Here is a 17184-nt window from a genome sequence, read left to right on the forward strand (position 1 = left end):
GCACAGCCACACAGTGGTGAACAAAATGCAGTCCCTGCTTTCGAGGAACTTAAGTATACAGTGTGGAGAGGACCACGCAGTGTGGGAAGAGCTTCTGGCCCCTCCAGGAAGGGGGATGCTCAGAGAAAGTGGCCCAGAAGAGAAACTTCTTTAAAAATAGCTGAAGGATAAGTAGCATTAGCCAGATGAAGAGGCATTTGTCACTGCTATTCAAGCATGGATGATCTTAGCACTTGGTTCTGCTACATAGATACACATGCCCAGAAAACTGTGTACCTAGAGTACTCCATTAGCTTAAGAATCTGAAGATTTCAGGACTACCTTGAGCTGTTACAAAACTTATTATATACTCGTTGTCATGGAGCCCTGTTTTATTATTTATGAGAACATGGAGAGCCAGCAGAGTTAGAGACCTTTAGCCAGACTTCATCACATCCACTGGAAAAGGGATAATTGCAATTACTGCAGAGATTAATGTGTAGGCAGGCAGCCCTCTTAAGCACAGCGCACATAAAGGCCCAGCCACACTGGAGAACAAAGAGCTGAAATGGGTTTTAGCGTTTGTTGTGTGTGGGGTGTGTGTGTGTGTGCGCGCGTGCTCATTCATTTTAAGACTAGCAAAACCATATTTCAGAAAATTTGGAAAATGAGAGGCTTCTCCTAATCCTACTACTCTAACAACCACTTTTTGCATTTTGAATATCCTAACAATACTTTTCCTGACGATACCAAGGCATGTACTGAACTGACCATCCTTTGGCTCAAGACCAACTGATGTATGTGGGCAAGAGGCTGCGTAAGCGATAGCTTCTCAGTGCAGTCCCTTCCGAATAGAATGGAGAAGAATTTATAACCCAGCTCTGATCTACTAGGCTCACAGGTTTGCCCAGTGTTGCATCTGGACCCTGCACTTTCAGGTTGTACGTGCTTGATTCAAGCGGATGCACTTTCATGTGTCAGCATCAAGGAAGAAGCCCTGGGGCAGGAGGCTGGAGGTGCCTGGCATTGGCAGGAGGTGAGGCGCTGTCAGGCTGTGTCTGTGTGAAGTTGATGGGAATCCACACAGAGTTGGTCATTGCCAAGGTGAAACAAGAGGAAGTGAATTGGAGTATAAAAGGTATTGGATACGACCTTTTAGCTTTCTCTTTCTGGTCAGTTAGGAGTCTTCTATAATATCTGGGTAAGAGGAAAAAAATAAAAAGACAAATGTCAGTACTGATGATCTGCATTATCTCAGGGTATTTGAAGAACAAATTTTATTGATGGGAATCACTGACCCTGAAAATAATGATGAAATCAAACCTTGTAAACATATTTCTTACAAATTAATAGTTCTTGAGGCTAAAGGCAAAGTTGTTCCTGGGATTGTTTTTGGCAATAATTATTCAAGATGTGGGTGTATTGAACTGTGTGGATGTGTTCTGGGCTCTCTTTGTCTTATTTATGCATTCTAACGAGTTTTAAATTTTCTATTCTCTCTGATTTTCCATACCACTCATCATGCTTCTTTCCAACAATTTATGTCGTCTTCAGTATTGCTTATTGATACGTTGCTTCAGGAACTGGTGAAACTTAAAACATGCACAGTATGCCCTTAGAAAACAAAGATACAGAGAATAAGATTTGAAAATTAAATGTAGTGTTTATGGAAGGATTCAAACTTTTTTTGCTTTTAATTTTTTAGTAACTTCACTTTTTATGTGTCAATATCATCTTGAATGTTGATGGTCCTTATGCCGGAGGGAAAGAGAAAATTCTGAGTGCCATGTGTTAGTTCTGGCTGATCGTTTAGAACTAGAATCAGTCACATAGTCCCCATATGACCACAAGGGGGCAGGGAGTGCTGTCCTGCGGAATGCCTAAAATAGGGGAGAAACGTTAAGTATTTGGCAAACGGTACCAATGACTACCACAGCAACTTGGCATTTTTAACAGGCAATGTTACAAAAGCTTTGTGTGATAGATACTATGCAGTAGGTCTGAGGCTGTGTTGTGTGATAAAAAAAATATGCAGTAGGTTGGAGGTTGCGGCATGCATGACATTTTTAGATGTTTAAATTACAGGAAGTCTTACATGTAAAATGAATATATAGCAGGTTTGAATGTATAACTACCAACACAGCTGTTTAAAAATGTTACAATAATCTTTATTAGCTTTAAATTACTGTAACTCTTCTCTGAGTCCCTATTCCCCATAAGAATAGTGGAAAATGCATTGTCAGTATTACTGGGGCTCCCCTGCTGCAGGGTTATGCAGTCAGGGGAGATCTTTGGCTAAGCTCAACCATCATCGATCCTCAGGGAGACTTGGTCCTCAGCCGTCTGGTCACTGTTGAGATGTATGATAGTCAAGCCCACATTCCATCTCTCTGAGGCTGGTGGCTCTCTGCTGCTTCTGGGCTGAGCTTGGAGGCAGCAGAATCTCTGCAGAGGCTGGGAAGCCCAGGGTTAACGGCCCAGACTCCCTCCCTGTGTTCTCTCTGAGGCCATTCCACTTCCCTGGAGCACTGTCATCAAGCAGAATTCGACTCCCTCCCATGCCTGGGGACGACCAGCTTTTGTCCCTGTTTCAGTCTGAAGCAAACTCTGTGTCCTCAGGCCTTCTCAAAGGATAGGAAGAACTGCGGACCCTGAGCCACTTCTCTTTCTGCCAAGCACTTAAATTCTGCAGCCCACCTGTTCCATTGGTTCACAAAATTTGCCTCATGTGCTTATTCTCATGGTTGGAAGGTTTAAAGGATACTTGTAAAAGCAACTGCCACAGAGGAGTTCTCATTACTGTGAATGAAGTGTTAAAGTGCGAATTAGCTTTGGTAATAAATAATGGACAGAGTGGAGCAAGGGCTGGACGAAGGAAATTAGTATTTATTATGTACCTACTATGTGGCAGGACTTGGTAAGATATTTTCATGTTATCTCACTTAATCGTCACAGCAACACTACTAAGTGGATAGTATGAGCCCATTTTATAGAGGAGAAAACTGAATCTCAGAGGGTTCTATGTATACACAAAATAAAACAGTAATAATAGTCGGCATTTATGATGCTCATTAGATGCCAGCCACTGTTATCACCTCTTTATGAATGTAAACTCATTTAATCTTCACAATATTTCCATGAGGCAGGTACAATAGGTACGATATTCTTACTTTACGGATGAGAAAATTGAGTCATAGAGTTTAAGAGACTCATCCAAGGTCACTGGATAATGATGAGGTCAGATCTGACCCCTGGCAGTCTGGCTCCACAGACCATGCTCTTGTCTAAGATTGAATAGAAAGGCAGAGTCAGCATTCCAAGTGTGGGTCAGCTGATGACTTGGTGGTTAAATACTCAAAACAGCTTTCCAGAAAATGGAATATGCAGACCATACTCATATTCTTCCCAGATGCCACTACTATCATCTGGTTGGTCAGAGGCCAGATGCTTTCTTTTTAATTGAAGTATATGCCAGATGCTTTTAAACACAAAAACCGTGCAAACTACATGGGGTCAACTCTTTGTAAATAGCGCTGATGATTGTACAAGGCAGCACGGCCCTTGGGTATTAAAACATTCTTGGCTCTCCAAGCAGCCAAGTTACTCTTAGCTCAAGGAGGTAGGTGCATTATATTGGTTTCCCAGAGGGAGAAAAATGATCGTTTTCCCTTATTTCAGCGTCTTTCAATGGTAACTCTGAATAATAGGTGGTCAAAAAGATTAAGTGACTTGTTCCTGCCATGAAAGAGGGCCCCGGACTGCTGATCAGAGTAAGGAAGACTAGGTTCCATGGATTTTTTTTTTTTTTTTTCGGTACGCGGGCCTCTCACTGTTGTGGCCTCGCCCGTTGCGGAGCACAGGCTCCGGACACGCAGGCTCAGCGGCCATGGCTCACGGGTCCAGCTGCTCCGCGGCATGTGGGATCTTCCTGGACCGGGGCACGAACCCGTGTCCCCTGCATTGGCAGGCGGACTCTCAACCACTGTGCCACCAGGGAAGCCCCCATGGATTTTATTTTATGAATCCTTCCAAAGTATAAAGGCTGATGTGGTGTTTTAAAACAATTTTATGATAGACTATATATCTTGAATAGAACTTATTTATGCCCAATGACCATGTTTAGTTTTTAATATTACTTGGTATAGTTATTTTAGTATCAGACACAAAGATTTTAACTATCACATGAACTATTTTACAAATAAGTTTTTTACAACACAAATAGCCAAGTTCTGTATATTCAGTTAATATAAATATCTAATCTGACTTGATCAGATGATCAAAATAAATATGGTCCAGATATCAGAACCCACTTGGAATCACAGACAGATGCCCTGTGCTTAGTGTACTAGCGATATTTCTGAAAAGGTGCATACAAACCAAATTTTTGTAGGTCGAGTTATGATTTACTCAGAAAATTGATTTACTATTTGATTTACTAGGGAAATTGGCTATGTGAAACTGGCTACTATGAGGAAACATTTTGTGAATCAACTAACTTACCTTCAGCCTTTATTTGTTTAATCATGTCTTCCCTCAGTTTTTCAGAATAGACTTTTGGTATGCTGATAATTCGCATTTTGTAAATTTGAATTTTTGTACTGTATTGGAAACGGGCAGACTGAGCAGGCAAACATATGAAAATACTTAAAAAAATTCTTTCAAAATAATTTCTATAAATTTTTAATGATGTCTGAAGTGACATTTGAAAGGTTCAATCATTTTTTATGCACCAAAGAGTGCTTATCACTAGCAGAAATGTACTTTTCATTGTTGATCAATTTATAATTGTAGAACTTTAATTCCATTAAAAAGAAAGTGTGTCCTAGATTATGTCATCTGCTTGCATTTACTTTTTTAGTCACCCTATTACAGAGTCATTTGTAAATGCTCTGCTATTTTAAAATTAACTTCCAGGTCAGCCTGAGATTTTTTATAATTTCTTTTAGGAAACATGGACTTTTGTGGGTCTAGTATTTACATTATTTAACTTTATGCTGAATTTGCTGTTTGTATGAATGAGGAGATCTGGCTAAATACATTTCTACTTCTCTGGAAATTTCTGAAAACAAAGCAAAACTAGGAAGAAGGCAACAACTTACACAATGAGTATAATTTAGAATTTAAATACATTAATTATGATAAAATATAAATGTGAATAGGACAAAACCACTTGTCTTTAAAGTCTACACATATTCATATTCCTGTTACATTAGAAGGTTTTTGCTTGAGTTTCTTAATTTCTCTCTTGTTGAATTTATATATTAATATGCTATGGATTATGATGTTATTAAACACATATTAGAAGTAATATAGGCAAATTTGTTTCATAGAAGCTTCAACCAAAAGGAGCAACTTATGTTAATGTGATCAACTCATTTTACCACGTGCAATGTACACATTTTATATAAGCTGTGCCACAGAAATAAAAATAATAAAAGTAACAAAAGTGTGTTGAAAATTGCTTTGGGGCAGGTGGTGGAGTTTAAAGGCACAGTCCTTTCATTTTTGCTTTAAATAGTCAGCTCCCCACCATTGCAGTAGAGTTGCTTTGTCCTTTAAGTTCATTTTGACCTTTTAGTTCCTTCCACCCTCCCATCTGTCCTGGCCCAGAAAGCAGGTGTGGGAGGAAATTGGTTTCTGTATGAACTCTCCTCCCAGCCACAATCCTCTCAGGTTCACTCCACCCTCACGATCCTGTGCTAAGCTCTGTGTCCACACGAAAACCCTAACGCACGTCCCCATGAAAACCCAAATTTAATTCTGCATTTTCTTATGCTTAAAATGAGTTCATCTTCAAAAAAAAAGTTTGCCTATTTCTTCCCCCTTAAAGACCCATACACAGTTTGGAAAATGCTTGAAGGCAGAATGATGTGATAGGTCCTTGGGAGGTTTCTGAGAGGGCACAGAAGTCGACTGGTTTTTGTCCTTTCTCCATCCCCCCCCCACCCCCGCTTTAGAAATGTGAAAGCTGGCAGGCGTGTCTTAAACTCACTCTGGATGGCAGGTGGACATAGTGACCTCTAAGCTGATGAGCTCACACCCCACCCTCACTTGCACATACCGGTTTAGTTTCTGATGTGAGACTTTCAGGCTTATTTTTCAGGAGGTGGTGACTGCGAATAGAGGAATAGACTGTGAATCGAGGAATCGTCCCCACTGCTCACTGACTTTAACCTGGTGCCTCTCTGGCCAAGACAGGAGAGTCACACCTGAGGGGAGGTGTTCACTCTGAACCCACAGCTTCAAGGACGTTCTAGACTCAGGTGGAAGGAATATCTCTGGATTGTAGCTAAAACTTTCCCCCGCCCAGAGATATGTACAGGTTGAAGGGCTTCCCCCGATGTTTTGGCAATAAGAAGAAAATCATTTCTCCTCGGGGCATTTGGAATGGGCAAAATAAACATGCTGTGCACAGCTGCAGCTCCCAAGCCTTTAAAGATTTCACTGGGCGGATGGAGGGTCTGGCCCGACACGGAATGTCAGACTTGGAGGCTTGATCTCTATAAGTATTTGTGTCCACGATACCTGAATAATCACTCCAAGTACCACCTGCTGGGGCCTCATTTTTCTTTTCATTTCTTAAAAAAAAAAAAAGACTCCCCGTCGTCTAGGCAAGTGGAGAGAACTGATTAACTCCAGGGAACGCTTGCAGATCCGCAGACCCCTGGTGGTGCAGACGTCAAGCGTAGACGAAGCCCTGGGGGCACCCCAAGGTGTCATCTCCCCGAGCGACAGCGTGCACCTCTCACATTAACAGCCCTTGGTTCCGCTTGGGTCTCTCCCATCCCCGGCCCTCCTTCCTGAGCCCTGGCCACCATCTCACCTTCTCCTCTCCTTCCACGCCCTGGACCAAGCGTCCCTTCTGGCAGGTGGGGTTGGGGAATGTTTAGTCTTCCGGGAAGGGGTCAACAGGGTTAATGATGAAAGTCCGCGCAGGTGGGGCCGCCCCGGGCAGCGGTGGGTGTCGGAGGTGAGGGGGCGCTGTTCGGGCAGCAGTGCGCGGGGTGGCGGGCGGGAGACCTGCCAGGCTGACAGAGAGGCCGGCCCTAGTGGGGGCCGCTCCGCCGCCGCCGCCGCCGCCGCCGCTGCTGTGATGCGGCGCCGGTGCTGCGCCGGGCGGCGGAGTCAGAGCCTGGGCGCGGGAGCACGAGCTGCAACATCAGCACCGGCGGCGGCACCTGCACCAGCTCCCGGGCCCCGCGCTGCGCTCTCCGACCCGCCGCGCCCGGGGCCGCCGCCCCGTGCTCTCTATGGATGTCAAGGCGGCCCCCAACGGGGTGGCCACTATCGAGGACCGGATCCTGCGGATCACCGGCTACTATGGCTATTACCCGGGTTACTCCAGTCAGAAAAGTAAGATGCCGCGGGGCTGGCTTGCTCCAGGCGCCGGAGGGGTGGGATGCGGGAGGGCGCGCCGTCCGGACACCTGCAGCCCTGCTGGCGTGGCTAAAGCCAATCTCCTGGCAGTGGGGCTACCGGGGCTAAAAGTGTGTTCGCTGTCCTCGGTGCTGAACCATGAGAGAGAACGGGTGTCCGGACTGTTGGCGCCTCGGACTTTGGAAATAGTGGTAGCCTTGGGGGCAGAAGCGCAGAGGGAACCGGGTGAGCGCTCCTGACGGCCGTCGGCCGGCTCACCCCAGCCTTATTCACGACCGAGCAGGCTAACGTGGCCGTTTACTTAGCGAGACTCAGCCCTTGGGGCTGCACTGCCCCAAAGTCCCTACTGGGTGCCAGGCTGCGGGCTGGGCGCTGGGGAGGCTCGGAGGTGGAGCTGGCGGCGGAGGCCGACCCAGACGTGGGTCCCGAAGCCGATGGGTCAGACTATTCACTCCAGGCTGTTGAGACGTTGCCAGCGCGGGAATTACTCTTGTTAAAATGTTTCTGGGAGGCTGTCCACCTCGGGCAGAGAAGGAACCTGAGGGCTCCGAGTCTGGGAGCTTGGAGCCAGAGACCCGTGAAAAGACTGGGGGCTGGGGTGAGTGAGAGGGGGAGGCGCGACCGGGCCACCCCCGCAGCTGCCCGTCGCACGTCGCGGCTACCGCTGAGCCGGAGCGGGCCGCTCTGCGCGGTCCGCCTTTCTTCCGGCTAAGCGAGGTCATGCGGTGCGGACGCTTTCACGTTTCTGGAGCAGTTTTGCGGAGAGGGCGATGAGGTGCGCTCTACTCTGTCCCTCTCTCCCAACACACGAACCCACTGGCTCTGTTTGCTGGGATTAGTTCTGCCGGCGACCCAAGTGAAGCTCGTTTTACTCTGAATTGGGGGAGTAGCTGCGGCTTAATTCCCATGCAGGTGGGATTTCACTTTTTCTCCATCAATGCATTTCTGTCGCCATAGATGGAGCTTCATTGATGTTTTTGCTGTTATTTTTAACCGGAAGCCTTGGACGCTCCTAGATGCATTTCTGATTGGTATTTTTCTGAGACATTTGAGGTACAATCAACGTTACAGTTTCTCTGAAACGAGTAAACCCTAACACATAGAGGGAAAAACACCTTTTTCCTTGTAACTCCTCCCCCTCCCCCCCCCCCACCGCTATGCTCCATCCCTGTTGAGCTTTCTTCCATGGGCTGTCCTCACACAGATATTTTCTAGTTTAATACTTCATTTGGCTTCAGGAAAGGCCCATTTGATTTGGATGGTTTCTGTCTAGCTGTTTTTAGCATTAGATTACGTTATTCATTTTCCATACAAAAGTAATTATATAGTGTTAGAATTTTCTAGAAAGAAAATAACATGCTGTGGAATGTGGTTTGAAGTCTTTATACTATAGACTCAAAACTTCCTTTTTTTTCCTATTGGCAAAGGCTTTTTGTTTTTAACCCTAGAAACTTAAGCGAAGGCACTAGTATACCATGTAGAGATTACTTAGATTCCACCTTTGAATATTTTAATTAGGAACCATGGGATTTTGGTTGCTTAGAAAATGTAGAAGCTGTCTGTGAGATTACAAGACCCAGGGTAGCATATTATTATAGTTCTTATAACAATGGAACTTTGGTTAATAAAGAACAAACCAAAAAGAAAACTGGAAAAGTGACATTTTAGAGACATGTTCATATTATCTTTTCATATTTGCTGAAATAGCTTCACACGTTTCATCTGACGTACAATAACTGGACAAAAAGAGGGAAGAGCACAGGTTAAGACAGTAACTGAAGCTAAAAGGGATAAAGATGCATTTGGCATAGTTATTTGTGACGGACTCTTAGCTAACTTCGGGCCACAGAATTCAAACAGTGAAGGCAGAGAATCTCACAAGGACAGAGAATTATGTGATAGTCAAATACCTTTCAAGGTGTTTAAGCTTTCAGAGGTAGAAAGAGATTGCCATTTTGCAGAGAGGCTAGGAGGAGAGAGAGCTGGAAGAGGGCCAGGCAGCTGAGCACCATGAAATAATCCTGCCCTTAATGTAGGCTTCAACTAGTAAACAAACACATTGAAGCAAACCAGTACAATATGGTCAATTGATTTAGCTGTTACCGGGAATGAGCAACAGCTTGGGGGAATTCTGGAAAGATATTTAGGAAAAGGCTGTGGTGAGGAATATGTAATATGTGAAGGCAAGGTGGCTTTCCCATTTTCTGATGGTCATGTTTGAGACCTCTCTTGATATCAATGCCATTTACTTTTCTAGAGGCAGGTGGGGACTCATCTCTGACAATATGCATTAATGATCAACCTCATGGTAATGTGTCCTGCTGCCACCCCTGCCAATCAGGAAGATGAGTATCTGGCTCAGAACAAATTCTAGTAGTCAGGCTGATGCAAAAAGAAATGTATGTGTACATATATTATGTATGTAAAAGGTGCATACCTATAGAATATACATTGTATACATAAGATATATAAACATGTATAAAAATATATACGCATTATATATAAAAGATATATATACAATCATCTCTATACATTTAGATAGATAGATAGGTACAGAGATGATTAAAGCATTAGTCTAACCTCAAGTTACTTATGGTCTGGTAGGGGAAATAGATTTACTCATTCAACAGGTGCTAATTGAGCACCTCCTATGTGCTGGGAATACATCAGTGAACAAAACAGACGAAAGTATTTTCCTTTTTAGAGCTTAAGTTCTAGTCGGAAGAGACAGACAATAATAAATAAATACATACATAAATAAAGTATTGTATTTCAAGGTGATAGCTGCTTCAACAAAAATATCAACAAGAGTTAAAAGGCTAAAAAAAAAAAAAAGAGTTAAAAGGCTAAAAAAGTCTGAGGGGGTAGCAATTGTGGAAATTTTAAATAGGGTGGCCAGGGAAGGCCTCACTGAGGAGGTCACAACTGAGCAAAGACCTGAAGGATGTGAGAGAGTTTGCTGTGTAGACATTGGGAAGAAGTCGTTCCGGGCAAAGGGAACAGCCCATGCAAAGCTCTGAGGTGGAGCATGCCGGGCCTGCTAGAGAAGGAGTGGGGAGGCCTGCATGGCTGAAGTGGGGTAAATAATTGGGCGAGTGGTTGGAGATGAGGACACTATGGATACAGGGGCTCACATGAAGTAGTGCCTTACCGGCCATTGTAAGTCCTTTGGCTTGTACTCAATGAAATTGGGAGCCTTTGCAGGGTTTTGACAGAGGAGTGATGTGACTTGACTTACATTTCAAAAGGATCAACTTGACTGCTCTATTGGGGCAGAGGTGGAAGCAGAGAGACTAGTTAGTATGTCACTGTAATAACCAAGGTGGGAGATGATGGTGGCCTGAACCAGAGGTGTAGCAGTAGCAGAGGTGAGAGGTGGTCAGAGTCTCTATATATTTGAAATTAGATTCTCTATATACTTGAAAGTCTCTATATATCTGAATAGGGTTTCCTGATAGTTGGATATGGTATCTGCAAGAAAGAGAGGAGTAAAAAAGTGATTCCACCTTTTCTAGTTTGACTGGGTTTGAGTTGCCAATGGCTAAAGTGTGGCAAGATTCAAGGCAGAGAAGTTTAGGGAGTCAAGGGGTAAGGATACATCTTGGAAGGTTTAAATGTAATTGGAGACGTAGAATAATCTTGGAGTTCAGAGGAGATGCCTGACTGGAGATATAAATTAGGGATTTTCCAGTATTTGGATGGTTATTTATAGTCTAAGACTAAAGAGATCTCCAAGGAGTCAACGTATATAGAGAAGAGAAGAGGAGAAAGGACTGACTCTGGGGCACTGAGACATTAAGAGGGTGAGAAGAAGAGGGGCATATGATACCCTAGAAGCCAGTGAAGACTTTCAGAGGGAAGAGATTAGCTGAGTCCAATGCTGCTGAAAGGTCTAGAAAATAAAAACTGATAACTGACCATGAATTTGGCAACTGGACATCATTGGCTACCTTGACAGGAACACGTAAGGTGGCAGAAGGTGGATTAGAATGTGCTTAAGCAAGAATTAGAGGGAGGAATTGGAAATGTGAGTATAGACAATTCTTCAATGATTTTTGTGCAAAGGGGGGCAGAGGAAATGGGAGTAGTGGGGTTAAGAAAGTTGTTTTTTTTGTAAGATGGGAGGCAATTGCAGGATGTTTGCATGATCATGAGAATGATTCAATAGAGAAAGAAAAATCAGTGATGTTGGAGAGATAGTGTACCAAAACTAGTGCACAAAGGAAGGGACATCGCTTTAGATAGGAACATGGATATAGGGCAGAAGGTACGGATGAAGGGTCTAGAAGGAGGATAACTGAGATTGTGGGAGTCTGGTGAGATTCTCTTCTGGTTGCTTTCATTTTCTCCAAATAGGAAGCAAGGTCATCAACTGAGAGTGAGGATAAAGGAGGAGGTGGTAGATGTTGGAGGAAAGAGAAGGTGTGAATTGTTCTATGGGGAGAGTAAACGGACTGAGGAAGTACAGTAAAGTTGTCTGGCTGCCTTAAAGGGCACTTTAGTTTCTGGTCAGAAATTTGAAGCGAGACCAGTCAGTAGGTTGTTATGCTCATTGACACTGTGGTGGCGTGGAGCAAGTGAAGAGAAGGATTTAACCAGAGTTTCAGATTATCCAGTGGGTGTAATAATAGCGGCAAGGGAGTAGTGAATGTATGCAAGGAAGGTATTGTAGTGAATGACCATAGCATTTAGAGCTGGTGAATAGAGGAGAGAAAAAAATCGAGATGATTAGGGAGAGTGAAAAGTTGGTAGGATCAATGGATTGGAAATCTCAGTGGGATCAAAGGCTAGTGGGTGGTTAGCTGGGAGATAAGAGGTGATGATCAAAGAGGGTTGTATTACTATAAGAAGTCATTCATTCCATAAGCCAAGTCAAAGGATTAATCCATTTATATTTTACTATATTCCATTATCAATATTTTTGGGGTGAGTCTTCTTTTTGTGTTTGTATAAGGAGGCAGTATATTGATGTGTAGTGAATTAAACTCTAGGGGTTTGGAAATTTATTCTGGTTAAACCTGCCAGCAACTTGGCTCTGAGACCTGAGACACCTCTCTGTGGCCATCAGTTTCCTTGTTTGTAAAAAAAAAAAAGAGAAAAGAAAAAGAAAAAGGGTAGAAATCACTGTCTTAGGACAGCATGCAGTAGGTCACTTTGACAGCTTTCAAAAAAGCCCCACCCTCCATGGAGAAATCTCACTCAGTAAAGTCTATTATGTTTACTTCACCTCTCCTCGCCCCGCCTTCCATCTCAGATGGTGGCCAGCTCCCTCTCTTTGTTCTATGCCTTTTGTGCTTGTTGGCCTTCTGTTTTTTTCTATACTCTGCCAGTGACCAGGTTCTGTGGTTATTTTCTATCGGTAGCTGCAAATTTATAGTAAAACTTCTTGTCCTTGCTCTGATCCCAGCTCTGACCATCGTGTTTCCAAAAAGAACTCTACCAACTTCTGGCTCTCTCAATTCTCCAACTATTGCTGTGACTTAGCATTTCCCAAGGTTCCAGACTCAGCTGTCTCCTCTCACTTTATTTTCCCCGAGCAAGTACATTCAGTTTCATGGCTTCACCATCTTTGATGTGTCTGTATTTCTAGGTCCACTTTTTCTGAGCCCAGACCCATATTTCAACTTTCTGCTAGAATTCTTACCTGAGTGTCCCCCTGGCATGTCACACATAAAACTAAATTCATCATTCTGTCCTTAAAATATGGCTTTTCCTTCTTATTATGCTTTTTAGCTTCCAATATCTGTATCTAACCAATTGCTCAGAAACCTGGAGTTATCCTCAAACTCTGCCCTTCCCCCTTCTCCTATATTCAGTTAACAAGTCCTATCTATTTTACCTCACATATGTGCTTTCCATCCCTATTATCACTGCCTTAGTTCTATCCATTGTATCTTTTTTTTAAACATCTTTATTGGAGTATAATTGCTTTACAATGGTGTGTTAGTTTCTGCTGTATAACAAAGTGAATCAGCTATACATATACATATATCCCCATATCTCCTCCCTCTTGAGTCTCCCTCCCACCCTCCCTATCCCACCCCTCTAGGTGGTCACAAAGCACTGAGCTGATCTCCCTGTGCTATGAGGCTGCTTCCCACTAGCTATTTTACATTTGGTAGTGTATATATGTCCATATCCATTGTATCTTTCACCCAATCTCAAATCTTTTTAATCCAGTATGCACACCTTAAGAACATTCAATTCCCTAAAATGCAAATCTTCCTCTCATATCCCTGATCAAATGCCAGGAATAAATCTTCATTTTCTATGGAATAAAGTCCAAATTCCTTAGCATGCCACAATCTGAGCCCAGCTTACATTGTTCTATTTTAGCACATGTTTTCCCCTCTAATTGCCAAAGTAATGCATGCTTAATGCAGAAAATCTGGAAGGCAGAGATGCAAAGAGAGATTAAAAACAAAATTACTTATAATTCTACCAGCCAGAGGTGATTAGTGTTAACATTTTGGCTAACACTACCCTTTCAGTCTATTTTATATCCATAGACCCATGCAGGTGCTGTTTATTTTGTACTGAACATTTCTCTCATTTGTCTATATATTTTAATAAGTGAAATTTAATTCATATATTCCATATATTTAAACACCTTAATCTACTTACATTGTTGAATTTTTCATCCAGTTTTTCTTTTTAATTTCATATCTCACATAGCCTCCGCTAACCCTGAACATAGTCTCATCAAGCTGCTCATTGTTTTAATAACATTCTTGTCCCCATGTTCTTCAGGTCCTCAGTGCCTTTTTACACTATGGCCTGAACGGCTTCCTCTCCCCATGTCTCCTTTTTCCCTCTTTGGAAAGCTTCTATTTATCTTTAAAGGCCAAGTTCACATGCGCTGTCCTCTGTAAAGCTTCCTGATTGCCCCAGGCTGGGTTAATCCTCCCTCTGTGCTCCTGTAATACTGTGTACTCACCTCTGCTCCAGCATTTAGCACACTATTTTGGGCTGTTTACTTTTCACAAGACTGCTTCACCCAGGGAGCTTGGGGAGGGAAGGGACTTATCTTTATTTATTTTTATCTTAGACAAAGTGAAAGTGTACTGGAGTACATTCTGGGTGCTCAATGAAGTTTATTGTACTAATGAATGAATGATTATAGTTTCTGTTGAAGAAATTGGAGAGTTAATTATTGCCACACAGAAAAAGTGTACATGGTGGTAGTGATTGGAGGGAAAGAAAAAATCACCAGCTATGAATGAATTAAACAGATGTGCCTATTCAGAGAATGAGAATAAACCAAATTGTATTTTATGATCACTTTACCTTTGTAACTTCTGCATTTGGGTCCTTATTGCCTTTATAACCTTTTCTGTACTTGAATGGGGAAAAGGCAATTTTTAAAATACAAAATAGTATAAAGTTATTAGAATTCTAAGAAATAAAGTGTGGTCCTTCCCCCCTTGTGAAGTGGTTAGTATTGGTCTTCATGGTACGATATTAATATAACATTTCAGCACTCTAACTGGCATTAAGTTATAAAACTGTCTCATACTAGTGAAATGAATGCAATAAATATTTCTCCCAGTTCATAGTCTTTTTATACCTTGATAATAAGCTTTATGCTTCTTTGTATATGACAGGTAGCATTTTATAAACAGTTATAAATAATTACCATTGATACGTAGTAAGAAGTCTTTGTAACATAGTTTTAAACTATAACTTGTAAGGTCTACATTGATACTGAATATCATTGTATATGTTATTGATGTTGCATAATGTAGTTTCTACAATGTTTATTCTGATATGTATTTTTCATTTAAAATATAAATTTATATATAAACTTGATATTTGTATTGTAAAATACTACTGCTACTAATAGCTAACACATGGGTTTAACATTAAGTGTCAGATAAACTTTCTTTAGAAAGCCCATCTAAGACCTGTTTGAGGCCATAAGGTCTAATGCAAAGACCACAAGTCCCTGCTCTGCTACTTGCTAGACTTTTAAACTCGCATAAGTAACTTAACCTCTCAGATCAAAAGTTTTGTTCCTGTAAAATGGAAATAGTAATAGTTGCATCACAGGTCATTGGGAGGGTTATATAAGATAACATATATAAAATGTCTGATACAACGCGCAGTTCAGTATATGGAAGCTGTTGTGATCATGGAGGAAACCAGTTGAATCGGCTTCATGATTTCAAAAAGGCTTGCTCACTTTTTTCTTGTAAGTAAATGGTTTACCACTTACATTTTGTTCCTATCCAATGTTGTACTCTGAATTGTTATTGAAAATTGTGTTACAGCAATGTTAAAGATAATTTACAAATTATCCAAGTCTGCAATGGTTTTTATTTTGCCATGAGAAGGTTGCCTTCTACTTCTTACCACTTTCTGGCTTACCTGGATCGCCCCTGGGGATAGGTTAAAATGGGCTGGAGCCATTTGTGATGAGATTATTCCCAATGGGCTGATCCAAAATAGAGGAGACAAATCTAGGGCTTATGGGTGACAAGATGGGTCTGCATATCTGGAGGTGCAGATACCCAGACATCAAAGTAGAGAAAAGCGCAGGGGTTGGGGGAGGGATGTGGACAAATTGGGGGAGGGAGTGGGGGAGGGGAAGGGTGAAATCTCAGCTGAAGATGAGTAGCATGGGATGAGGTGGGTTTATACAGGATTGGGAGGGCAAATAGGTGGAGAAGAAGCGAAGGCTGATAATTAATTGGGGACTAGTCTGCTGGAAGTTTCATTGTTCCTTTTTACATGTGGAGTCTTTTTATTTTTATTTTTTCAAAAGTGAATAGCCTTTTGTTTCCTAGTTATGGTTAAATCCTTAAACTCCTGTGATTTCCTGTGCCCCGTTACATGTGGAGTCTTAAAGGGGCAGTTGCTTTTCGGTCTATTTATTATAGTGGTGAACATTACAGATAGGATATTTTAAATTCTAGTTTTAAAAATACATCATTATGATATAAACACATTTACATAGTCTTCGAAGTTATAATTCTGTTATGTTATGAAGTATTTAACTACTTAAAGACACAGAATAATATAGAGAAAAAGGAAAATAATCCTGTCACTGTAACATGACTACCGTTATTTTGGTTAATTTCCTTCCAATCTTCGTAATGTACGTAGGGCTTCACTTCTTGATTTATTGACAAATATAAACTAGAGTGTAGTCATAATTCTGATATATACAATTTTGTGCCCAGCTTCTTTCCCACTTGACATTTTAGGATAAGCATTTTTCATTTTGTTGCATTCGTCTGCTTGCAGAGCCTGGAATTAGATTCCCTTTCAGAGATCTTGGCTTAAAGAATTTGGGCAAGCTGGTTCTCAGTTCTTTGAGACTAAATGAAATGGAGAGACCTGGAGTGTTAGTGAGGGCTTGTGTGGTTTCTTATCACAGAGTTCCACTTGAACTGGCTTAAGCAAAAATGGAAGTGATTGAAACGATACTGTGAGTCTTCCATGGATTTTAAGGCCAGGGATTAGGTGGGATAAGCGTCAGGTCCCGGACTGTTGTAGGGAAGATAGGAAGCCCTCTTTCTCTGCCTTTCATCTGTTTTTTTTTCTGGCATATGTTCTCCATTCTTGTCTCTTGCTGCAGACTGGCTTTCTCTATTCCTTGTCCAAATGGTTGAAAATAGCCTCTGCAAGCAGTTCCAATGTTTACATGTCCTCTATTCAAGAGAGCAGACAGATTGAGCAAGAATCTCTTCTAAATCCAGATTCCCAGGGAAAGGGACTCTTTGGCCCAATTTGTGTCAAGTGTACACTCTCGATCCTATTGACTGTGGTGGTCTGGGGCAGGGTCAAGTTATGCCATCACGGCTGCCAGAGGCTTTCTCCTGTAAC

General features: G+C 42.2%; 1 protein-coding gene across 1 annotated transcript in view; it reads left to right on the plus strand.

Moving 5' to 3' along the window:
- Positions 1–7229: 7229 nt before the first annotated feature.
- The window catches only part of SLC35F4 (solute carrier family 35 member F4), a gene marked incomplete at both ends in the record, with an annotated part of 291887 nt that continues 281932 nt past the window's right edge, over positions 7230–17184 (plus strand). Inside the window, one exon of the mRNA XM_082649084.1 lies at positions 7230–7332. Coding sequence (XP_082505210.1) covers positions 7230–7332 — 103 coding nt within the window. The remainder of the gene's footprint in view (positions 7333–17184) is intronic.

The sequence above is a fragment of the Grampus griseus genome (genome assembly GCF_964374135.1).
Source record: "Grampus griseus genome assembly, chromosome: 2".
Classification (NCBI taxonomy): Eukaryota; Metazoa; Chordata; class Mammalia; order Artiodactyla; family Delphinidae; genus Grampus; species Grampus griseus.